General features: G+C 40.6%; 8 protein-coding genes across 13 annotated transcripts; 3 read left to right on the plus strand and 5 right to left on the minus strand.

The window, feature by feature from the left end:
• The first annotated feature begins 15 nt into the window (after window positions 1–15).
• Window positions 16–2,290, plus strand: LOC100116215 (survival of motor neuron-related-splicing factor 30). 2 transcript variants are annotated; one of them, XM_008211168.4, is made up of 6 exons: window positions 16–285; window positions 447–667; window positions 817–966; window positions 1,261–1,266; window positions 1,423–1,573; window positions 1,665–2,290. In XM_008211168.4, exons 1-6 carry the CDS (start codon window positions 247–249, stop codon window positions 1,806–1,808), a joined length of 711 nt encoding a protein of 236 aa, XP_008209390.1. In that variant the 5' UTR covers window positions 16–246; the 3' UTR covers window positions 1,809–2,290. The 2 variants fall into 2 exon arrangements, with proteins under 2 accessions (XP_008209390.1, XP_001600754.1); XM_001600704.6 differs by lacking the exon at window positions 1,261–1,266.
• On the minus strand, window positions 2,277–3,603 carry LOC100679739 (probable 39S ribosomal protein L45, mitochondrial). Its single transcript, XM_003427150.5, has 2 exons — window positions 3,371–3,603; window positions 2,277–3,294 (listed from the first exon to the last, which is right to left on the minus strand). The coding sequence occupies exon 2, from the start codon at window positions 3,204–3,206 to the stop codon at window positions 2,313–2,315; it is 894 nt and encodes a 297-aa protein (XP_003427198.1). The 5' UTR covers window positions 3,207–3,294; window positions 3,371–3,603; the 3' UTR covers window positions 2,277–2,312.
• LOC100116288 (solute carrier family 12 member 8) lies at window positions 3,544–7,664 on the plus strand. 2 transcript variants are annotated; one of them, XM_001600771.6, is made up of 11 exons: window positions 3,544–3,753; window positions 3,978–4,284; window positions 4,357–4,537; window positions 4,615–4,760; window positions 4,835–5,075; window positions 5,166–5,367; window positions 5,441–5,675; window positions 5,757–6,074; window positions 6,150–6,311; window positions 6,393–6,571; window positions 6,652–7,664. In XM_001600771.6, exons 2-11 carry the CDS (start codon window positions 4,090–4,092, stop codon window positions 6,809–6,811), a joined length of 2,019 nt encoding a protein of 672 aa, XP_001600821.1. In that variant the 5' UTR covers window positions 3,544–3,753; window positions 3,978–4,089; the 3' UTR covers window positions 6,812–7,664. The 2 variants fall into 2 exon arrangements, with proteins under 2 accessions (XP_001600821.1, XP_008209388.1); XM_008211166.4 differs by having other exon boundaries at window positions 3,551–3,753; window positions 6,153–6,311.
• A 45-nt stretch (window positions 7,665–7,709) lies between these two features.
• LOC100116326 (WD repeat-containing protein 78-like) lies at window positions 7,710–11,518 on the minus strand. Its single transcript, XM_008211169.3, has 9 exons — window positions 10,870–11,518; window positions 10,580–10,810; window positions 10,143–10,495; window positions 9,736–10,078; window positions 9,323–9,658; window positions 8,814–9,068; window positions 8,607–8,748; window positions 8,148–8,542; window positions 7,710–8,085 (listed from the first exon to the last, which is right to left on the minus strand). Exons 2-9 carry the CDS (start codon window positions 10,799–10,801, stop codon window positions 7,798–7,800), a joined length of 2,334 nt encoding a protein of 777 aa, XP_008209391.1. The 5' UTR covers window positions 10,802–10,810; window positions 10,870–11,518; the 3' UTR covers window positions 7,710–7,797.
• Window positions 11,519–11,622: 104 nt separating this feature from the next.
• LOC100113547 (E3 ubiquitin-protein ligase RNF185) lies at window positions 11,623–15,505 on the plus strand. Of its 4 annotated transcripts, none has more exons than XM_001600581.6 (5): window positions 11,623–12,058; window positions 12,755–12,921; window positions 13,370–13,501; window positions 13,591–13,766; window positions 13,846–15,505. In XM_001600581.6, exons 2-5 carry the CDS (start codon window positions 12,773–12,775, stop codon window positions 13,941–13,943), a joined length of 555 nt encoding a protein of 184 aa, XP_001600631.1. In that variant the 5' UTR covers window positions 11,623–12,058; window positions 12,755–12,772; the 3' UTR covers window positions 13,944–15,505. The 4 variants fall into 4 exon arrangements, with proteins under 4 accessions (XP_001600631.1, XP_008209393.1, XP_032453085.1 ...); XM_008211171.4 differs by having other exon boundaries at window positions 11,624–12,400; XM_032597194.1 differs by lacking the exon at window positions 11,623–12,058 and adding an exon at window positions 12,080–12,200.
• On the minus strand, window positions 15,265–17,650 carry LOC100113569 (selenoprotein M-like). Its single transcript, XM_001600801.6, has 4 exons — window positions 17,030–17,650; window positions 16,880–16,950; window positions 16,707–16,776; window positions 15,265–16,633 (listed from the first exon to the last, which is right to left on the minus strand). Exons 1-4 carry the CDS (start codon window positions 17,135–17,137, stop codon window positions 16,529–16,531), a joined length of 354 nt encoding a protein of 117 aa, XP_001600851.1. The 5' UTR covers window positions 17,138–17,650; the 3' UTR covers window positions 15,265–16,528.
• Window positions 17,650–18,984, minus strand: LOC103316641. Its single transcript, XM_032597134.1, is given in 4 exon segments — window positions 17,650–18,254; window positions 18,256–18,340; window positions 18,587–18,867; window positions 18,934–18,984. Coding segments are annotated over 4 exon segments (726 nt in total). The 3' UTR covers window positions 17,650–17,945.
• A 196-nt stretch (window positions 18,985–19,180) lies between these two features.
• On the minus strand, window positions 19,181–23,779 carry LOC100116404 (zinc finger protein 813). The gene is made up of 6 exons (XM_016981635.3): window positions 23,138–23,779; window positions 22,947–23,058; window positions 22,177–22,880; window positions 21,730–22,093; window positions 21,182–21,648; window positions 19,181–21,103 (listed from the first exon to the last, which is right to left on the minus strand). Exons 1-6 carry the CDS (start codon window positions 23,405–23,407, stop codon window positions 20,540–20,542), a joined length of 2,481 nt encoding a protein of 826 aa, XP_016837124.1. The 5' UTR covers window positions 23,408–23,779; the 3' UTR covers window positions 19,181–20,539.
• Window positions 23,780–23,953: the final 174 nt, after the last annotated feature.

The following is a 23,953-nucleotide window of genomic DNA, read 5'->3' on the forward strand; positions in this document are numbered from 1 at the left end:
AACATATCTTGTCAGCGCCCTCTTACGACGCCTCTTACTTGGGAAATGGCGTTCACATAGCGATGTTGCTATCGTGTGCGTGATTATATACTGCCTCTAGTTCTGTTCTGCTCAATCACAAGGAGGCGTCTCGAAAGTTTACGTGCGTTTTTCGTTTGACGGAAGCGTGCTTTGTGCCTGAATTTGTGCGTATCCTCGATACGCATTACAGCCTAAACAAACGATCGAGTCTTGGAGACGCCCAACATGGATGATCTCCAAAATTATAAGTTGCAGCTTCAGCAGGTAAGATACCATATTTACGTTTCTTCATCTCTGACCTACTCCTCGTCTCTTTTGTCTGCAATGAGGGAAAAAGCAAATGCGTATGATACCTACGTCTCTGCGAATCTCATTTCCCATATTGCGTTTAATTGCAAATTTTCAATTTTGTTTTCTACGTATAGGTTGAGGCAGCTCTCACAACTGACCCAGAGAATGAGGAACTGTTAAAATTGAAAATTGATTTGGAGGAAGTTATTGAACTGACGCATGACCTGATAAAGTCACAACAGCAGGAGAAAAAGCCAGCTGAGGCAGAGGAAAAAAATCCAGAGCTATTAGCAGTTTTGGCTAACAAATGGAAGGTTGGGGATCAGTGCCTTGCACCGTGGAGCGAAGATGGAAAGTAAGTCTGAGTTGATCTTATTAACCTTTATTTTCCTTGAGGCACATAATCTGTTCATTATGTGTCATTTAAAATGTTCTTATATAATTGTTAACTGTCATATGATGAATATTTTCATGTTTGATAACACGGTTTTGCTCTGGTTTTAGGTTTTATGAAGCAACGATAGAATCTATAGGTGAGGATGGATCTGTAAATATTACATTCAATGAATACAAAAATAAAGATGTTACAATGCTTAGTCAGTTGAAATCGGTTGCAAAAAGACCAGCCTCCGATTGGGCAGAACAAAAGTCAAAGTAAGCATTGCTCCTATTTCTTTTTATTTCCAAATATACTTACAACTTATTTATTTATATTAAGTTTATAATTTTTAGTTTTGTTGGTATCCGTCTTTTTTTTCTTAAGAAAGGTATTACTAAGCTTAGTACAATATGACTAACACGTAAACTTTCCTTTCCTTGTTCCCTCTAAACAACATCATTATATCCATCTACCATGACATTGGCGTGACTTGATTTGAAATTATATTTACTGGCTACCTGTCCATTGGTGATGTACGCTGTTGCTTACCTTTGGTGCTGATGCTGCAGAAAAAAGTAAGAAATTAAGTTGTACTTGACATTGTCAGTGAACTTAATCTGTACATAAAAAACAAGAGCCCTTTATCCATTCATTATTTGTATTTGTCTAAGCTTTTTTAATTCCTAAATCTTACATTGTATTAGAAAATAATAGATTTTATTTTTGTTTAGGAAAATGGCAGTATCCGCCATAGCAGGTATGGATCCAACTAAACAACGTGAATATCTAAAGAAAAGGAAACAGAAGAAGTTACAGCGTTTTAAGGAATTGGAAGAAGAAAGAGAACAAGAAAAGAACAAATGGCTTTCATTTGCATCCAAGGTACTTATATCGATACTATAGACACTATAGATTTCTATGACTATGTATCTTTTAAATGCTTAAATTTATATTATGCTTATTCTCATTTCAGTCTACAAAAAAAGGAGTTATTAAAAAAAGTATATTTGCAACGCCAGAAAATGTAAATGGTAGAGTTGGAATAGGTACTTGTGGAGTAAGTGGCAAAGAAATGACAAAATTCAGTAATGGTGAAAAGTGGAGGCGTGGAGCTTAAGCCTGTATAAAAACAATCAACACTAGACTTACCACAGATAATTGTTAACATAAATTTAGATGAATTTTGACTATCTCTTAAGCCAATTGTACTTTGACTTTATCTCCAATCGAAAGCATGTTAGGGCTTTGATTATTCTTCACTTGTGAAGCTTGATGTAAGATTGTGCAAAATTATGTATTGAATGTGTGTGATCCTGTGTGTATGAAAAAGGAGTTTTGTCGATAAGTACACATTTTTAGCAATTAATTATTTGCATTCTCAAATGAGGTTCTTGTATGTAACTAATATAATAAAATATTATTTTAAAAGTCATTATTACTGCAATCAATACATTGGATCTACAGTTGGCTATAAAGAATTAGAGCATAAAAGTAGGTTCACGAAAAAAAAAACTATTATTTTGGAAAATCTGCTTCAATTTAATAAGAGACAGCGACCATTTGAAATTTCTTTATAATAAAACTATTTTGTTTTCGAAATAAACGACTTTTTATTTTAAAATTACAGTTCATTATTCAAGACAAAAGTTTTTGGAATGGCAGGCCTTGCAGGTGCCCATGATGGTATAATCTTAGCATGTAATCGCCATCGGCCATATTGATTACTTAAATGTTTTTCTAGTACAACATATTCTAAGACATCTTTCGTCAAAATTTCCGAGCCACTCATCAATCTTCCAAACCTGTCATAAATAGCTAATGTCTGCTGAGTATGAAGTCGAGCTGTGACTTGAGCAAAGTGGTTATCATTTGTGACCAAATTTGTACACCTTGCATGAACTACTCTTGTTGGTTCTAAGGAACCAATGAATTTCCATTTTATAATTTTGTTTTCCAAATGGTACAACATTTCAGGGTACAATTTTTCTGTAACGTAGTCCGTAAGTTTGTCCTTCTCCTTGTTAGCCAAAGCTTCATGTGCATTTCTATAGATATCATTTACTTGATCCGTGAAATCATGAACATTAAACTCTTCTTCATACTTTTTAATTTTCTTAACAGCTCGGTACGATGTGGTTTTCTTTTGTATAAACTGCATACTCTGTTTTGCACCACTTGTCGACATAGCTGAGAATTTTCCATCTCCTTCTGGAGGTACGTAAGGCTCAAATATACTTCCTGTGCAACTCAAATACAAGGGTTTTTCTTGCCAGGGTTTCTGGGGATAAATACCCTTTTCTTTCATCTTTTGTCGTTTGCGTTCTTTTGCTATTTCAGAATTATCGTCGTGCTTTTCTTCGAAATCGCTCAAGTCGACCTTTATAACCTTTTCTCTTCTCTCTTTTTTCCACTTTGGATTCCAATGTTTCGTGTGTCGACATCTTATGAGCGACAAGTCTGCGACGAACAAACTCGGTTTACCCAAGACAGCACGAGCTATTTGATATAAATTCATTGTTCTTCCTTTCTGACGTGAAATAATAAGCTCCAAAATCTACCACATAACCACACTGTCTCGATTCGTGGAGCAGACCAACAATATCCTGCGAAAATAAATGACAATCCATATTAATTATTTCACACCAAATATTATTATCGAATATAAATTCAAACACTAACCAAAATCTAAGAAACTTGAAGAAAAACAAAAGATTCTATCAACCCACAACACACACACGGCACGGTAGGTGAGCCGCCGTGAACGTGCTGGTGCTCCTTATTAATTTTTTCGGACGGCACCCCCCCACCAGCCGGCTCTTCCAACATATGTATATAACACAATTGATCCCATATGTTTCTGTGGAACATGGCTGCCCACGCGGATAGCAGTAGGTCCGCGGCTTTTTACCGTTATCGCGTAAAAATGACGCGTTATCATTGATTCATCGGCTCAAGATCCTGAGTATCTCTAGAGCGTTTAGCGGACTTTTACTTTTTTCGTCTTTGATCTTTGATGCTGACGTGGAGTCGCAGGCGACGCAAAATTATAACTTCGGAAAAAGGTGAGTTTTCTAGCCTGCGTCAGGTGAACTGTCAAACGTAGCGATTCTCGCGTTCTATGGATTTTTTTTTTTTTTTTTAATAAATATGGTTTCGGTGAATGTGAAGTGTTACGGTAAACTATCATATGATAGTCGTGCGAGTTCTATACCAGATTTGACTCCGTTTTGACAACAGACTTTTAATATACTTTTAGTTTAGTGCAGCATTATTTTTCGTGTTTCAGGAGTTTTTGTACAAAAATGACAAGAGATTATAGTAAAATAGTATAAATAGTGATATTAGAACATAGACAGTATGATTTACTGTTAAGCCTGTGAAATACCAAGTTTGAAGAAATGGCTAACTATGAGAGGAGTCGTGGTAACAATGCCAATGGTGGCATTGGAAATGACCGTGGAGTTGACTGGTCTAGATATGGACTTGGAAGCACAGAAAATCGAAGACCCTCTCAGAGTGGAAGCAGAGGACACGAGGAATTGGGACCAGAAATGTATCAAACTGGCACAAATGAATTGTTCGCACAAGAATTTGTAAGTGTTGACATTTTTATAAAACTAGTGGTCTTTTACTATCAAGCATAATTCGAGAAAATTTGTCTACAGAATTCGGATCCTTGGTGGAAATCAAACTTCTTTATATCCCAGCCAGTTTTATTTGGCACCTGGGATGGTGTCTTTACTTCATGTCTAATCAATATTTTTGGAGTGATAGTTTTTTTGAGATCTGGCTGGATCGTAGGTCAGGCAGGTGCATTGAATGCTGTATTTATAATATTTTGTACAGGTAATGAGAATAAATAATTCTTGGAGAGATTACTCAATGTGTTGTTAGGAATAAAATTAATTTTTTTTTTTGCCTAGTTTGTGTTGCATTGGTGTCAGTACTTTCAGCCGTTGGAATTTGTGAGAGATGTAGGGTGGAAAGTGGAGGAGTATATTTTTTACTATCACATGTGTTGGGTTCAAGATTTGGAGGATCCATTGGTTTATTATACTGTTTTGGACAGGTAAATATTTTCATATAAATATTTTGAAACTGCAACCAACGAAGCCTTTATGCATTAACTTCGTTCTGTTACAGGCAGTTGGATGCGCCTTAAACGTTTTAGGTTTTGGTGAATCCATGGCTGGACTTGTTGGTCTTACTGGCCTTCAATTGGCTTGGGGTCAAAGAGGCTTTGCTTGTGCTGCAGTGATACTTTTGTCTGTAATAAATGTAGCTGGAGTAAAGTGGGTTATTAAACTCCAGTTTATGCTTTTATTGATTTTATTGTTTGCTGGACTTGATTTTATTGTTGGAAGTTTTACGCACATAGAGCCAAGTATGTACTGAATATTTCAGTAAAATTAGAATTAACCATTATGCTGGTTTTGAATATTGAAAGGCAATGATTTTTTATATTGTATTTTAGCGGCTGGATTTGTTGGATGGTCGACTGAAATTTTAAAAAACAACACTTTTCCTGATTATGAAGAGAACGTTAGTTGGTTCACCGTTTTCGGTGTTTTCTTTCCTACTGTCACTGGCGTACTTGCCGGAATCAATATGAGCGGTGATTTGAAACATCCGTCGACCGATATTCCTAACGGTACTCTGGCTGCATTAGGTCTTAGGTAAAGCATTATTTTTCGATTATATAACATATAAAAGCATGAGCATTTTTAAAACGAGACTTTCCATTTGCAGTACAATTATGTATCTGTGCTTCTCCTTATTCCTTGCATCAACGTGCACGAGAATAACTCTGCAATCAAACTTTATGATTGCCTCGACTGTTTCCGCCTTTTCCGTTCTCCTGCTTGCTGGTCTTTACGTTTCATCATTCAGCAGCTGCTTAGGTGCGATGTATGGGACACCTCGCGTTCTACAATCGATCGCCAGTCAGAACGTCATTCCTGGAATAAGCTGCTTACAAAGAGGCGTACGTCACGAGCAGAAAATCATATTTAAACCATAAGACGATTTCATTCAAGCCATTTCATAATTTCCATTGTAATTTCAGAGAGGTCCCAACAAGGTGCCGATTTACGCAATGTTGGTCGTGGCTGTTGTTACATTAACGTTCATCATCACCGGAGAAATTAATACTCTAGCACCTATCGTAACAATGCCATTCTTGCTGACATATGCTTGTATGGATTATGCATATTTTGCACTTGCGCAAACGTTCGACTTGAGGCATTCACGCGAACAGAGATTCTCGGCGCAGTCCCCATCCGCGGATAGAAATTACGGCACTTCGGATAGAAATGTCTTGGTTGAGACTGAAAATGACCTTGATAGTCTGTTCCCAGAAAGAACTAGACACAAGAATCTAGTTGTAAATATTTGTTTTGCATATATTTTTCAAAATTCAGTTTGCATTAGAAAATGAGCAATTTAATTATTTTTTCAGCAGAGGAACGCAAGCGTTGAAAGCAATGGTTATGTAGATTCGTCGCCGAGTATAGAAGACAATAACAGTGTTACGAGTGAAGTACAAAGAAAAGTCCATATTCATGGTAAATTAGGAAATTGGTACAGCCCATTTTGCAATAGATGGTTTTCTCTTTTGGGCGTTAGTATATCAAAAATTTCTATACTCGCTGCTTACAAAGACTCGAGTATTTATTTTAATAGCGAAATCGTGTTTTTACAGGCCTTGGTCAAACTGTTGATAATGTTTTTGGTTCACTGGGGATATGCTTTAGCGAATATAATTGTTTGTTTCCTTGTTTGGAGTTATATCGGTCATGCGAATCCCGCTGTTAAACCTGGGGTATCAGCCGAGTTCAAATTTTTTGAGTGGCTGAAAAATGCACTTCTCAGGATAATGGGGTAAATAATCAGTCTTAAGTTGTTCAATTGCACACCGAAGTATCAACAAGAACAAAAACAAAAAACGATTATTTTTTTAGGAGAAAAGTGTACGATTATGAGCAGATTGTGGTAACGCCAGTTCATCCTGGCGTAGAGACGTGTTCTGCCCAGCTGAATGAAGAGAACGAAGACTTTGCAGGAAGAAGGCGATATCATCAAATTGCTAACGTCACAGGTCAATATGTCACTGTTGAGTAATTAGTCTTCTCAAAAATGAAACTTTTGCAATCTACAAAGTATTTTTCGAAAAGCGATCGCAATTTTCACGAGGCAGCTTACTACAGTGAGAGTCCGTTCGTTGAGTGAACAAAATAATGATAATCACTTATGAATTAAGGATGCGTATAACTCTTAAGGGAAAAATAACTACAAGCTGAGACAAACGTTTCACACAATTAATCTTAATTAATCTAATTTTATAGCTTCTTTTCCCACGAGAGACAAAACAAAACTTGCTAGACTTACGCACACAGCCTAACGTTTTTACTGCCCTTTTAAAGTGTATTGCGTTCTCGTACGTACATAACTGTTTAACCAAAGAAAACGAGGGTCCACTTTGACGTATGTTTTCACCGCTTGATTATCGTCTTACAGTACTATCGCGAGATTATGTATTTATTTATACGACGTACGTAAAAGAAATAAACTATAGAAATTTATATATATACATAACAAAAATGAAATTACGACGTTACCTATATACAACAACTTGTACTTTTGCAGACAACGTTATTTGTAATACTCTGTATAATAATTAAGGCATAATATATTGTATGTTTATACGATATTGTTTTTCGCGTTAATTCGTCATAAAAGTTCTTCTACTGTCATAATCAACATTCTTGCCATAAAATATTTCTTTATATCGTTGAAAATTATGAATAACATCCTTATTCATTTTTATGCAGTGATGATTCTTCTTTGTAAATAATTATTGCTGTGAGACTAACATAATAATGAATCTTTATACAGAAAAACGAATTCTAAAGAATTTGTAAAAATGTCTGAATTAAAAGCAAATAAACAAATTATACAAGAACGACTAACAAAATCGTCTTTAGCAAAACGATTAATATGAAATATCACCCGTGGCGCATGATTGTTATAACAAGATTTTATTGCATCAGGTAAAAAATCTATTTACATGTGAAACAAAAAAAAAAAAAAAAAACGAGAAACGGACTTTAAACAACCGCTCCGAAGGGCTGACCTATCTTGGCAAGTCTTGCAAGAATCTCAGGCTTGGTGAGCAGAGCCTTGCGCAGAGCTTCTACGAGTGTCCGCGTCTGATCGAACGGTGGCAGGGGCATCCCCGTGAGTCCTATGACGTAGACCACACCCTCGTCGTCGGCAGCGACTATCTGCTCACCACTGCGCGTAAACTCGAGGCATTGTAATCTAGCGTTACCTTCGCAGACTCGTGTCACCGAGGCCGGTCGGTGGGTCTTTCGTCGGATGTCCCATATGCAGATCTAAACCAATCGCAACGTTCAGCGTAACCATAGTTGGGTAGACTGAATACAGAGCTGTGTACCTCGTTGCCAACGGCGCTGGCGAAGATCGTCGAGTTCCTGGGACTCCAAGCGGCAGCACTGACGCTAGCCATCCTCGTGCCGAAGCACAGCAGCGGCTCGTCGAGCCCCTCCGCCCATATCCTGGTGGTCCAGTCGGCGCCACAGCTGAGCAAAAGTTTTCCGCAGAACGGCGAGAACTCGAGGCTGTATATCGGCCCGTCGTGAGCCAGGAAGCTGTCCAGATACTGCTGAGGCTGAGCCGTGGAGCAGCGTAGCACGCAACCTTCTTCGGTACCCACCAGGTAGATGCCTGGCTGGTCCGGATGACGACGGAGTAGAAGAGCGCCTGGGCTGCGACTGATTGGAATGTCGTGTCCCAGACAGTGGTTCGCGCGGCGGACGCCTGGTATTCTTCCTGGAATTTCGAATTTTTAATCAAGGGATGATACAGACGACGTTATAATATTAGTGTGCAGTACCCTGGATGAGTTGAAGCTTGAAGATCTGTCGAGAGGCGAAAGCCTCTTGGCCCGGATAGAAGCTGATCCGGCCGTCCTGGTTGCTGGTGTAGAGCTGCTCGCGAGTGTCCAGCCGATCGTCGAACACGGGCCACCACTGAACCTGCGCGCACCAAACCGATAATTAGCGCCAGCAGCTCGTTCAGATAAAATACTTCGATCGAGCACCTGCCAATGCGGCTCGTAAGACGGCGAACTCTCCCTCTGGGACTGCCTGACGACGGTCAGCTGTTTCTTGCTGACGTCGATGATGCGGACCATACCGTCGTAGAAACCCACGGCGAGAAGATTCGGTCGGCTCTTGCTCCAGTCGAGGTCGCTCACGGGACTGCCGAACTCGTAGCAGCGGTCGGGCTCGCTCGGGTTCTTGGCACACCAGAGCAGCACCAAACCGTCGGCTGGCGATGGCTCATCTGGGCTGGACTGGAAATGAATTGGCCGTTATTTTAATTATATCGAGTGCATCAGTGTGCAGTGTTCGCAAAGTTAACAATGCTTATGCAAGTTTGCTACGAATATAGAAACTTGGCATGTTCCAGAACGCGGTAACCTTCGTTTAAACAGCCTCAAGTTTATTAGGATATATCGGAGAGCAAAGCAGATAGTAGTAATAACCATCCGCTCGGAATAGATGTCCCAACTTGCGTATAAATCCGTATAAATTGAAATTCGCGTACCGATTTAGCGACGGTCCCGTAGCCGACGGCTAACAGACTCCCGTTCGCCGGGTTCCACCTGAAAGCCGACACGGCTCTGTGTCTGGTCCTCTCGTTCTCGTGGCTCCAGAGCTGTTCCAGAGCGTAGACGAGTTCGAGAGCCGGGTCGCATGGATCCTGTCGCAGCAGACCAGCGAATCGCTTTTGAGCATCTTCGTAGCGTTTACTCGCCAGGATTCGCAGAGTGACGCGGGTGGCTTCCTCGTAGGCGTCCGTCGCTGCGATAGCGGCCAGCTGATCCTCCGGCTGGAGGTGCAGTTCGTTCGGCTTGGCTTGAGGGAACTTGAAGCGGTCCCTCTGGGATAAGGAAAATACAAATCGAGAGACGAGGAATATTGATATCGGTGCGAGATAAGCTTTACAAATAGGTATACCTCGTAAGGTTCACCAGTGCCGATCTTCCCCTCGTCCCTGTAGGTGTCGTGCATGACCCAGTTGTTGAGGAAAGTCGGCTTATTTTTGCGCTCCTCTCTGCCAACGTAGGTGCCTCTGGTCTTGGTGTAGAGCTGGGGCGTCTGAGTCTCGGCGTCGACGGTTTTCCGTCCGGCCCCAGCCATGATCCGTCGGTACCTCTCGTTCTCCTCGATGACGGCTCGACCTGCTTCCGTCCGCGCGTCCTCCGTCAGCTGCGGCAGATCGAAGAGAAAGAAGGTTTCCGTCTCGCGTAACGTTATCGTCAGCTTGTCGTTCGGACCGTAACGCTCTCGCGAGTCCAGCCTGTATAATGGAACGCAAAATCGGTGTTAGTTTTCCAATCAGGATGGAAGAATATGGTGTATACCTCGGCAGATGAAACTGGGACGGCGCGTCGTCCTCGTCCTTGGTAGATCCTTTGAGCGAGACTCTTACCGATCCCGCTAAACTCTCGACCTCGTCCACGCTATAGATCGAGGAGAAGGAAGAGACAGTGGCGAGACTCTGTCGTGGCTGCTGATGCATCGGTATCTGGGAGACACTGCCTCCGTGAGATGATCCGAGCAATTGAGACAAACCGATCGCGTCGAAGGCCGTCCGACGGTACTCCAAATTGGGGTACAGCGGATGGACCAGACTTCGCGGGGTCACGTCCTCGCCGGACTCGTACACCCGGAGACGGTCCCGACGCTGAAGGATCGTTGCTGCCGCTTGGTGGTGCTGAGAATCAAGTTAAGCATTTTTTTATTTATTTTTTTTTTTTCACCCCCCCCCCCCCCCCGGTATCGTAAGGATTGTGCATACCTGTGACTGTTGCTGTTTGGACGCGGCGCTGGTCGGCGCTCGGGAGCCTCTGGCGCGAAAAGCCGCAGATGCGCTGACCTTTATCCTACTTGATGATGCGGCGCTCATTCGATGTCGGGACCTCGTGGCTGTACGATCCGCCTCTGAGGTCCCGATTGTACTTTGCCGCTCGATTATGCTCCGCTCGCGATGCAGTTTCGCCGGGTTTTGAGTGGAGCTCATTTTTGGGCGCTTGAATTTTGACTTTTATGCGACGAAGGGTACGACTTTATGGAGGTCAGTGAACTTACCGAGAGGTTCGATGGTCCACGCGATGGTCATGTAAAGTTGCTCGAATACGCGATTATTTATACCTTGATATATTCAACGATAACAAACTTCGCGCTATATAGAGCTAATCGTATAATCGTTATCTATTTTAAATTATGAATATTATTATATAATCCAACGTGAACCGGTACATTGCGCAAAACAAAACTGTAAATATAACTTATATTCTCTCTCTCTCTCTCTCTAGTAGCTTTGATGCGTCGCGCTTACGCATAGCTATATGTATACTACTGTTAACGATACTAGGGCAACGGCGATATATCCACGTCGCTTGGAAACACATTGTATATATCGATAATTGTTCTGGCGTTATGCGCGCATTTTAACGCACACACGTTTTCTGCATTTTCGTTTACATACATCATATTACGATAAATGCCTGATCTATTTCACTTTGAGTGCCTTATATCAGGAGAATTTGCAGAACACGGCTTATTTTTCCTGAAAAAAAACTGCCTGCAAAAATGACATTATCGACAGCGATTCGAATCATTGCCGCCTTTGTCAGTGGGTCTGCGCAGCTGTCGTAAATTGTACAAACGCGCATCCTCGCGGTCACGTGGTACAGTTATACGTCCTATTAAAGTAAAACAGTCTCGAATCTCGAAAACATACGGATCGCCTGGTGGCGGCCTGGCGCACTACCCCCTCCTCTCTCCCACTGGCCGCATTTTCCATATCTCTCTCTCTCGACGGCGCCCGGAGACTATAATACACGTATACGTATAGCCAGAACAGGCGGTGTAGCGCCTGCGTATGGCGCGCGTTCGTGTGTCAAATGACTTACGTGTTATTCCGAACATCCGTTTTTGCTATATACAATACATACCCATCTACATCCACTTACAAGCGCAGTAAAGAGCAGCTCGAGCCAGAGTGTAAAATATCGCGTCCTGCAGAGGAATCATGAACATCGTCGCCGTGGCTTGCAGTTAGCGCTGTACTCGGGACAATTGCGCAATATACTTACGCTTTTTCCGAGAAAACAACTATATCGGTTTCTTCTTCTGTCTGCGCGCGAGAGTGTGTTTCAAGTGCTTCTAATATAGTACAAAGGTCGTCTCTGCGCAGAGAAAAAGGACATATAGCGACAAGTGCATCAGCGTCTGTGCGATAAGACGCAGCTACGACGTGTAGGCTATTGTATAGGTGAGCGATTATCGCGTTTCTGCAGTAGGATGCGTTGTGCACGTCGCGCGGAAGCTGTTTATCTCTCGGGATTCTCGATCGAAGAGCTCGTCGTATAGCATAAACATATACACACTGCTGTTGCGCTGGAGAGCGGCCAAAAGCGCGTGACATCTCTCTCTCTCTCTCGCAGGCTCGCGTTTCCTAGACGACTTTTGGCGCGACTCTGTTATTATCTTTTCGTTTGGACGCTTCCCGTACTCGCGCATATAATTATCCTGAGAACTCGGGAATTCGCAAGAATAAATCGGTCTGGAGAAAAAAGTTGGTCGCGCGCAGATATATATATATATAAGGTGAAAGGTTAGTCGACCTTGCCTCTCATTCTCGTTCTTCGTTTTTTCCTCTTCCACTTTTCTTTCTCTCTCTCTCTCTCTCTCTCTCTCTCTCTCTCTCCCTCTAGTCTTGTTCGCGGCGCGGTGTCTCTCTCTTTCTGCTCTCTGCGTACGTACGTACGCGCATTGGCAAATGGGAGTGTACCCCCGGTCGGTTTTTTACGTCTGCTGCGGTGCAACAATTATACTGCTAATAGCCGTCCCTTTTCCGTCTGACTCGCTAGTTTCTGGAAGCTTCCGCGCGGCTTGACCGTTCAGCCAGTGCATATTATTTCTTTTTCCGGTGGAATCCTTGGTCTGATGAGCTGATGTTTTGATGCAGGTGCAGCTGTTGACCAAAATGGTGATGACAGAGGAGCAGCCTGGGCCTTCGAACCCATCGGGCTCTGCTACAGAGGAAAAGGAGAGGGATGATCGCATGTTCGAGTGCAACATCTGTCTTGACACTGCCAAGGATGCGGTTGTCAGCATGTGTGGGCACTTGTTTTGGTAAGTTTTTCTACAGTCTAATCTGGGATGTGTAAATATTGTTCAAGTTATCAGGTCATGTATGTAAGAGAGCGATAAGATAGCAGCAATATTGTAGATTGTAGAATTAGCATAGCCAAGAATCTTTGGGTTTCTATTTTAGATGACTATAATAATTTTTGCTGCCCAGTTGAGATGATGCCAGCAGGGAAGAAAATTTGGCTAAACGTGTTCTTACTCTTATGCTGACAAAATATTTCTACAACAACCTCCTAGTTTCTTTATGGTTCAATAATAGAAAATATTTAAATTGAGACTTGTAAAATGTCAAATCATTCATTATATAAACAATGCGTCAACGCCTTATTTCCAGTTGGTTCTAAAGATTTCTGATAAATCATTCACATAATTTCAAAATATTTCCTAAATAACACATTAAAAGTATTTTCCAATTAATTTTTTTTTACAGTTGGCCTTGTTTACATCAGTGGCTAGAAACCCGTCCTACGAGACAAGTTTGCCCAGTTTGTAAAGCTGCAATCAGTAAAGAAAAAGTCATTCCACTCTATGGTAGAGGAGCTACAAAACAAGAAGACCCAAGGTGTGTAAAGAATTAAAGAAGCGTTAATTTAAATAAAATTTTATCAACAAAATCATTGCAACTAATTTCGATTGTATTTTCCTCACTAGAAATAACGTTCCACCTCGTCCTGTGGGCCAAAGATCAGAACCTGAAGCTAATGTAGGTTTTCCTGGTATTGGATTTGGTGATGGTAGTTTCCATATGTCATTTGGCATTGGGGCTTTCCCGTTTGGATTTTTTACTTCAACTTTTAATATCGGAGAAGGATCACGACCAAGTGCAGGTATGTTATTATTTGTCTTACACTAGATTCGATCTGTATACTTTTTTCAGAAGGTATTAACGTTAATATTCTTCTACAGCACCGCGTGGTAGTACACAATTCGAAGATGATACGTTCCTGTCAAAATTGTTTTTATGGCTAGCATTCGCCTTCATTGTATGGCTGCTCCTGGCATAACACTATTTCCAGGACTCAATTCCTGGACGTGTAAGTCCACTCATCCACTTCTTGTACTAATACATCGACTTGTGTGTGACTATCGTAAAACAACTGGGTTCTATCTCTTGACACAACATTTCATTTGATGAAATTCATCAGTGGACAATGTCGATGCTTATTGTAGCAAGTTTAACGCAAAAACGAGCGCATCGCAGCGGTTATTACGCGGAGGTGTGAATGCTGCTGTTGACTGATATTTTTCAAGCCAACTGGAAAAATTTTAAATGGCGTAATTCTTTTTTATCAGTGTACAAAATGCATGTAAGGTTTGACTATATACTATATTTCGAATGTTTGCTTTGTATCAGTTTGTTGTCTTTCTTCTTTATTGTAAAAGTCTATGGACAAGCTTGGTTCTGGAGATATTGTTAATGATTATTTACTTGTATATATATATAAAAAATATCTTTAGCTACATAAAGTATTGCCAATCATACTGAAAGTGTAGGATTACATACCTTAAACATGATACTTCATCACTACACCCAGGCGGTTTTCGAAATAATGCCAGGCCATCATAATGTATATAATTTAGTTATTAAGACGACCCATATGGATTTGCACTCTTAATTACAAACTTGAGAGTCCTTATAATTTAAGGACGTGTCTTTACGTCGTAAACTAGTGAGTCGCAATATTTTAATATTGCGACGCTGTAGAATACATATTGATGATAGCTCCTAGTTTTATAAATCCCATAAGTAATCTAATGACAAACTTCGCTTTATTTAAGGGAATAAATGTACACTCAAGATTACTTACAAGTAATTTGTGATTTTTATTCGCGCAAGATATACAGAGATAATTTTTACATTATTTTCAAAATTGTAATGCAGGCTTATCGATTAAAACTTACCAAAACCTACGCTTCTGAAGAAGAGGTTGTAATTTCTCGTTAGAGTTTACATTCCGTGCAGATGCTTGTAAAAAGTACGTATCATGAAATTGCTGAAATAAAAGATCGTCGTAAGATAAAACGCGCGTTCTTCGGACCCAAGATTAAGACTGTCTTCAGATTACAGCTGCCTGCAATGTTTTCAAGATTCAACCATGTTAACAAATCAATAATGCGTAATAGTTACAATAAATTGCATTTAATATACTATGTGCACTCTTTGCAGCAGTTTCCTTTTTTTCAGTTACTAGCTTATCATTAAAATAATTCCTAGTTGAACTTTTCCTGGTGCAAATCCTTGTCAACTCAAGTTGAGTAATTGTGCTCATGTTAATTTATGATTGATCTGCATAATTTCTATTTATAATGATACATTATAAGAAATTATAGCTTTAAAATAATGCCTTTATTTATTACAGATTATCTATAGAGTTATATCAAAGTTTTATTACAAATCCTGTTGTAAATTTCGTTATTTTGTTGCGTTGATATAGAGTGCATTTTATATAAAGATGTAAAATAAATTGCGCATCATCAAGATAATTACAAAAGAACTTCTGTTTAAACTTAATGCTCTTGTAAATTAAATCAAGTGATGAATAAAAATTACTAACATTTCAATCAACCGTGAGTGTCTACAGTTGATTTCAAAATCCACATCGCAAAGAGAAAAAGAAACATTTCACAAGCACCGCGCAGCAATCATATATTTTTCACACAAACAAAAGCAGAGTATACAGCGTTTACGAAAAATTGTCACAACATCCAACAAACGAATATAAGAGATTGCTTGAAATTTATTGCGTCACATGTCGGCGTCGAATACTAGAAACATTAGCGAGACAAGTTATACCTTCGCTGCATTTTACACTCTCTAAATATTGAAGAGGACAGCTATTTAATTACAGAAACGCGCGGCTTTCAAAGCCGATGATTCGAGAGAGTCACGATTAGTTGAGTGTCGATATAATTGAATTAGTATTTCGTGCACTGAGAGTATGCGGAGCACACAACAATGAATTTCCGCAGGTGCATGGCTATACCTTCTCAAGGAATGATGATCGTAAACGGAGCAGTTGGTACAGAGATAGACAACGCGGATATAGAGACAAACATGCTTCGTGTGTGCGTTTGATTACTGACACGCCTGGACAGGAAATTTCGTTTCTTCATTAAGCAGTAATTATACAGTGAAAAAAGAGCGAAAACGTTTGCTTATTACGACGAAGGTAGCCGATGCATGCGCTGCGCTGCAGGACAATTTAGTCGCATTACGAATTCGTGTTTACTAGTGGTTTTATCACAGATTGCAGCTCCAAGGAGGAGAGCGTGCACTCCCCTCGACTACGGTTTAAAAAGATCAACCAAAAAGCTCATACGGGTGCATTCAAAAGTGCCTACATATCTTATAATCTACATCTTGTGCAACGGTTTCTTTTTTTTTTTTTGTCTTACGAGTTAGCTTTTTTTTCGTTTATTGGTTCCTTCTTCTCTATATATAGGTAATAATGAATGCGTGCTTGCGTTATACGAAAGTTTTACATCGACTTGGTGGATTGATTCGCGCGATTAAAATCTCGTGATTGTGTTTTAACGGTCAATCGAATCGATGAGAATCTTCGGGGAGATTTCTGTCGCCTTCGGCAATTTAAATCTCATCCTTGATGGGCTTGGACTTCTTAAAGCCCTTTTCGTACATCAGCTCGTTGCACTCCTCTCTCGTCAACAGTCCTATTTGCAATCGCTCAATTTCCTACGATGATTATAAAAATTATCAACTCTTCTGTTATAATTTGAAATATTCTATTATGAACAATGATTGTTACCTTCTCTGCATGGTCGTAAAGAACCAATTCCGGTGGTGCCCCCTGGATGTGCTTGAACTCTGCGTTGTCACTGAAAATTTAGTTGAGGAAAACCAAGAGATTCGCAGAATTTCAGCCCGAAACACACTCGACGTTATTCATAAAAAAAAAAAAATTCAATCTTAAAAGGATACTATAACGGTACATCTTCCAAGATGAAAGCCTTGACATCAGGCAGTCGGTTCAGCTGACAGCCTCTGCAGGACTGCGAATCAACAACATTTACTCGTAGATTATATACCAGCAATCGTTATCACAAACGGTCAATTTAAAAAAATCCTTACCTCGACAACAGCACGAGAGTACATTCCCTTGGAAGCAAACGCCAAGTCAGTCAAGACGGACAAGACGATAGCCGAGATGGCAAAAACTGCAACTCTGGACGGCTTCATTATTTCCTCAACGTTTCTCCTCTCTCTAAATCGACAAGTACGTCGCAGTTAAGATGCAATGGAATAAACGAAAAAGCGTGAGATTCCAAATACAGCTTCTATCGCCGCAACAAAGGCCCGAGAGACTGACTGAAGCTGAATGCACTCTGCTCACACACGGACGATCGAGCCTGCGAGTGTGGGCGTGCGCCGCCGCTCCAGTCGGCTTATCATCTGTTTCCAGGAGTGGAACTATCTGCTCCATCCTGATCAATAGAGCGTCTGATGTACAGGGATGGATTTTTCAAGCTGTTCAAAGAATATCGTGCATTTTTTCAAAAGTGCGTTTTCAGTTCTTAAATATCTCGGCGTTTTCAACAATTTACGAAATAAATGTCTGATTGAAGTTTTTAAAGGAATATGAGCGAATGACTCCGATTTGACTCGTGTAGTATATAGCCAATTGTATTCGTACGCAATGGGATGCATTTGAATGTGTTTATACGAGCTGCTTCATTCGTTCAGAATCAACATTTACAATAAAATATTTTATTTTTTATTATTGAAATGTAACAAACAGTTACGCCTTATCGCAACATATGTATACAGTACTAAAATACTCATCGCCCGATTCGAAAAACGAATATAGCTAAAAATAAAAATAAAACATATGGACCAAAACATCAAGAAAAAAATTGATTTACAACAAAAATATACATCTCTGCAAGGCACGCGCGATCTCCAATATTTACATCACTATGGAACTGATCCTGATTTTCTTGTAAATTCTGCTCTCGGATTTCGATTTAACTTGAAATCTAATCATTGTTTAATCATTGTTGTCATGCGCTCCCTCGAGTCTGATGCAAGGCGAACGAGATTTGAGCCGCCCGTGAGCTATCGGTGCCTGGTTGTAAGGCTTGAGCGAATGGTCCGAACGGAAACGGGGAATCAAGCACGACAGAGGAGGGTAAGTGGCTAACTCCTGGGGCAAACTGCCGCTCGTGCAACCGTACAGCAGAGCATTGCGTACCTTGATGAAAATAGTTGTATAACAAACAGCCATGATGGCAAGAGGCGTCCAGACACTAAGTCCGACAAAGATGTGCCAAAAGGGATCATAGTACTTGCGAAAAAAAGGCAAGCGGCACTGCCACAGCCAAAGCTACGATCCACGAGACGAATATCAAGATGCGCGCACTCCTTGGGATGAACAAATTGTATCGTCAATATCATTGCTTCCTTTTTTTCGTTATCGAAAACGCGCAAAGTGTCCCGGTTTAACTTTTCAAGTTTTTAAGCTAAGTGTATACAAACTCTAGCGATAATTACCAACCATCTATCTAGGACAAACATAATAAATTAACTTATCGACAATTTTCCGGAACTGTTGAGCACGATAGCACAGACGCGCTCGTAGCTGACGGCGCTGAGACTGAAGATCGCAACGAGGGTCGGAACCCGTCGAACTTGCAGCCAAGCTCCTGGAATATGTCGATGCATATGAACAGTCCCGGACAGAGTAAACTGATTCCAAAATCGGCGAATGCCATCTTGAGGATAAACGGGTTGGCGGTGGTGTGCAGGATCTTGTGGCGGAAGATCGCGTGAATGAGGCAGCCGTTGTCGACGGGGCCGATCATCACGACCGGTGCCAGTGTCGCGACCTTGACCACCACCTCCCAGACTGGACACATGCCCCAGATGTCCGTGGGAAACGGGAACTGCGAAGTGTCGACATCCTGAGGGATCTGCGTACAGAATGAAGATTAATTTTTTGCGAACGCGGAAACAAAAAAAAAATCAAGCAAGCATACCTCGGTAACATTATTCAAATGGTTTGGTGAACCCGGAGCCTCGGACGTCATCCCGCACTAGCTCTCTCTCTCGACCATCAAAGCCGCATGTCGCACAACCCTCATGAGTTCACTCTCTTTTGCGCGGCAGATGATGCATTAGTCGAACTGTTTGCCCAGCTCTTGAGTACACCTGATGGCTTTGAACTTCTGATCGAGCGCGTGCACGATAGCGGGTGAGATAATGCGACAGAAAAAATACACCTAATTCAATAGAACAGATTTTTTTATTTGCATAACGTGACGAGCTTCTCTTGCTTATTTTGCTTCGCAGTGCGTAGTAGTGAGAGTGATCGCACGTGCCGGGAAACGACACACGTGTGGTGCGAGTTTCGACGATTAGTTTTCGTGGTAAAGTATCGATTTCTCGTGATTTGTACAACGCCGACTCGCTTTTTTTGTACAAATCTTATTTATCTAACTGAAAACTTTGATCAGAAACTGATAAGAAACAATCTGATTGTTTTGCGTTCGTGGTTCATTCGAACGTTATTCGGTCGAGATTCTGGTAGATTTTTCTTAAAATTTGTAATTCTAAATTAATAACAATATATTATGAATGGCCATTTCATAAAATGTACAACTGTATGCATTATTTTTAGTGATTTCTAAAAAAAATGTCTATAACCCTTAAATTTATCATTTCACGCTTACGTGTATGATAGACTACAGTGATAAAAATGCGACAATATTTACAGATATTTTCCTTTCGTTTTTCAAGACATTCATTGATGCATTACAGATATTGTATTTATACAGTTATCCAAACCTATTTACGTGATTTGTAAATAGGAAGAGCTTAAACTATTGCACTAAATAACGTGATTTTGTACTCCACATCATTTTGCACGTCAGTCGCAAAACTTGATACTCAATAAAGTTTCGTCGCTAAACGGTATTTCTCAAGATTTTTATTGGAAGCTAAACTTGCTCTTTGCATTCCTTTTGAACACTCCATGATTAATAAATTTAGACAGTACAAACGTATGGACATTTAATAATATACTATATGCTAGATATAAATAAATTATTCTTTCTAGAACCTTGACTAACCTATTGTATCAACTAAATTAATTAGAAAAATAAAACTATAAACTATGTTAATTAAGCAACTATTGAAAAATCAAGACTCAAGAACACTTGCATGGATTTCTCAGTGTTTTTACGCAAATGCTTCCTGCAACGTTCTCTGTATTCTACAATATCAGATAGCGGCACTTGCGTGAATTTTGCTTGAGAATAGCTGTGATGGATGCATAAGAGTCAAACCAGTAATAATTGTTAAGAAACGCTCAATTTCAAATTGAAAGAAAATGCACAGTTGATAAACGCAAAATCGAACAAGAACGAATCCAAATGGCTGTCATATAATATTTATCCGATAACGTCGTATCGCTAATATATGCAGTTGGCTTTTTCTCGAAAATTTTCTGGTTAAAACTTAGGTAAAACTTAAAATATAAGAACCTCCATAGTGCTATCAATGTTTGACCGCGTAGCAGACTTAAAAAACAGTTAATTGGGGTGTTTCAACTTTTTGTCAAGCGCAACATTCGAAACAGTATCTTCACACCTCTTCTACTAACTCAACGTCCATTGGATCGTTACAAGCGGGAGGCGATGGCACTATAAGCTCGTCATCTTCCACCGCTTCAACTGTTGGCAACAAAAAACTTTCAACCTCCTGTACCTCTTCTTCTCGAGTAGCTTCAGGTGGCACGAGTGTGTTCTCCCTTTCGTGCTGTTTTACATGGTCTTTTAAAGCAAAGGCACGCCCGTAGGAAGCTCCGCATATGTTGCAACTAAACTTGAGGTTGTTGTCTTGTTTATGGGTTTGGATATGAGCTCGTGCAGCATAGAGCGAAGCAAACGGCCTTGAGCACTCGGTGCATCGGAACGGCTTGGTATGACTATTCTTATGCCCAGCCAGCTGTACTCGCGTTTTAAACGTTTTTGGACAGTAAGGACAGGTATAGGCGCGCTCCTCGCCGTGGGTCAACAAGTGATGGTTGTAGACAGAAGAAGCTTTGAATCGCTTGCCGCAGTGTTGACACTCGTAGGGACGAACATTCGTGTGCGTTCTCATGTGTAAAGTTAAACAATAAGAAACTCGGAATTTTTTGCCACAAACCTATGAATAATAATTTCGTTGAATTAGTTTTTGATTATCATTTTGATCAATGCAACGATAAGAACAACTTATATTTACCTCGCAAGAGTGTGGCTTTTCCCCCGTATGTATTCTCTCATGCTTGACTTTCTCGTGAGGTCTCGTGAACCTGCGCCCACAATGCTGGCACTGATAAGGCTTTTGATTTTGCAGCTCGGCTGAATCGGTTGTTGTCGTCGTTGCTGTTGTAGTCGTCACCGTTGACGACGTTGACGCCATGGTATTAACCTGTGTAGTCTTAGCAGGAGTAATACCGGTGCTGACAAATATGGGATCGGTCGGATCTTCCGTCGTGGAGATGATCATCTCGTTAGCAGCTGCCAATGCCATAGCAGCACTGTTTGCCGCTCCACTGTTCGAATTCATAGGGATTTCTAAGTGCACTGCAGCATGCATGTTTAAACTCTCTTTTGAATCAAACTTGCGGTTGCAGACGTGGCAAGTTATTGGATCACCAGCATGCAAAGCCATGTGAGCCAACCTGTACGACTCTGACAATGTGGCACCTACACATTTATTAATAATTTAAATAATTGTTTAGTATATTCAAAATTTACAAGATTTATAGTGACAACGTTGTACCGTACCGCATTCATTGCAATCGAACGTTTCCTCCCCAGTGCCCACAGGTGCGTCAACATGTCTCGATCTCACGGGTGCGTGCATTCGCGAGTGCAGTCGCAGACTCTTGTGCGTCAGGAACTCGGTTCCGCAGACTGTGCACAAAAACAGATTTTGTGATGGAATCTCGCTTGGATCTATTAGATGTGACTGCTTAATATGTATCTGCAGTGCTTTTGGCGTGGCGAACGTCTGTTCGCACTTATCACAACGATGGGCTCCCTGAAGGCACACATGAATGCGAAAATCGCTCAATTTGGCGAACTGCTCCAAGCACTGATTGCATCTGTACATTCGAGTTGGAGCGACCGTTACGCTTTTGTCCCGAACCTAAAAAATGTTTAATTTATCCAAGTTAACGATGTTTTTTTAAGAAATATGATACTTATTTATGATGAGTACAACAATTATACCTTGACTCCTTCAACATTAGAGAAAAACTTTTCAATCATAGGAGCTTTGGTTGTTGAGAGAGTTACTGGAGTCCTGTCCCAAAATCTTTCAATTTGCACAACCTTTCTAGTATATAATCTACCATCACTGTCAATACATTCCTCGGTCTTTAATGTATTCATAGCTTGTCTCTGTTTTGATGAATTAGCTTTTGTTGTAGCATTATTTGTTGTTTCTTCTGATGCATTTGCATCAGCAGGGGATTCATCAATGTTCTGTGCTGCTGTTGTTGCAGCTATTTCATCAATTTGTTGTTCTGCCATTTCTAATACAACTTCTTGTCCGTCATGATATTCTTTGATGTGATCCAATACAGAAGCAAAACTCATACCACATGTACTACAACTGTACATTACTTCACTTTCTGCATCTTCTTGCTCTTTCTCATCTGATTGATCATGTTCCTTTTTGATTCCAAGCATTTCATGATTTTCAAACGGCATATCACCATCAACCATTTCCATAAATTCATTGCTATTATCATTCAATAACTCGGAAGTGTCAGGCATATTTGAGGTACAACTATTTCCTTCCAAATTTGTCTCTTCAGGTCTGAGATTGGATGTCTCAGAATCTTCATAGTTATCTTGTTTTATACTATTATCTATATCATTAGATTTTTGACTATTTATTGGAGTCCCTTTTTCTAGGACTTGAATATCACCTAAAAATTATATTGACTAATGTAGTGAAAATTTTTTATTTAACAATCAAAGTAGTCTTTACTAACCATTTTCATCAACTTGTATAGTTCTTCCCTCACCCACAATCATTATTCCTTCTTCATTAACTGTAGCTAAAAAACTGTCATTAATTGTATCCTCATCGTTGTCAGGCATATCCTGTAGAAAAATCATCAAATAATTATTATAACAACTTATCAAAGAATTTTAATAGTTTGTATACACGGCTACTACCCACATGTATCAAAATGTTAGATCCTTCTGCAGCATTCTCATTATTTTCAGTTTGATCGGTCATAACCTCCCGGAGCTTCTGCTGCTCCTCTGGCTCCTCTTGCTTTCCACAACAATCTAGATGCTGTATCAACGCAGCCATAGAGTAAGTCCTGATCGAACATCCAGGACAGTACAGGTTGTCTGTAATGCTCAGCAAATGATACTTGAGAGACTCGGAGTTGTTGAAAGTCTCTCCGCAGCACATGGGACAGGTCAAGCTTAGGGACCCCATCTTCACAGAATTCTTGGATCAACAGCAACTTGAAAAATCCGTAATTTACAGCAGCTTCTTGTCGTTGTCAGAACCACTACTCTAGATTCTCCTGTTATAAACAGTCTAACCTGACTGAACCAAGACTCGTTATTGAGTCGGAGATTAGAGCATGTTTCATGCTGGGAGCGTCGGGTCTGACCACCAGTGAACAGGCAACAGAAAATAGTCCGAGATTTGCTATTGACGAAGACTCCAGGAATTGAAAAGATTGAAACGATCCGCGGACAGACCGCCACTAGGACAGGACACGAGATTCGGTCTGACTGGAAGCGAACTTCAGCGCAAACAAATGCCGTGCACAACAATCATGAAGTTGTGAACGCAGTGAATAAGTGAACGAGCCAAACCGAAAATCCGTCCGCCATATTGCTACCAAGCGCACGATGTTCACGTTCAGGGAAGGGGGGGGGGAACCTCCACTACGCGAGTCAAACTTGATAGAAGAGTTCGTTTGTATTCATTTGTCTGAAATAAATGATTAGCGGTGTTTTCTTTTTCATTTCT

The sequence above is a fragment of the Nasonia vitripennis genome, chromosome 2 (genome assembly GCF_009193385.2).
Source record: "Nasonia vitripennis strain AsymCx chromosome 2, Nvit_psr_1.1, whole genome shotgun sequence".
NCBI lineage: Eukaryota > Metazoa > Arthropoda > Insecta > Hymenoptera > Pteromalidae > Nasonia > Nasonia vitripennis.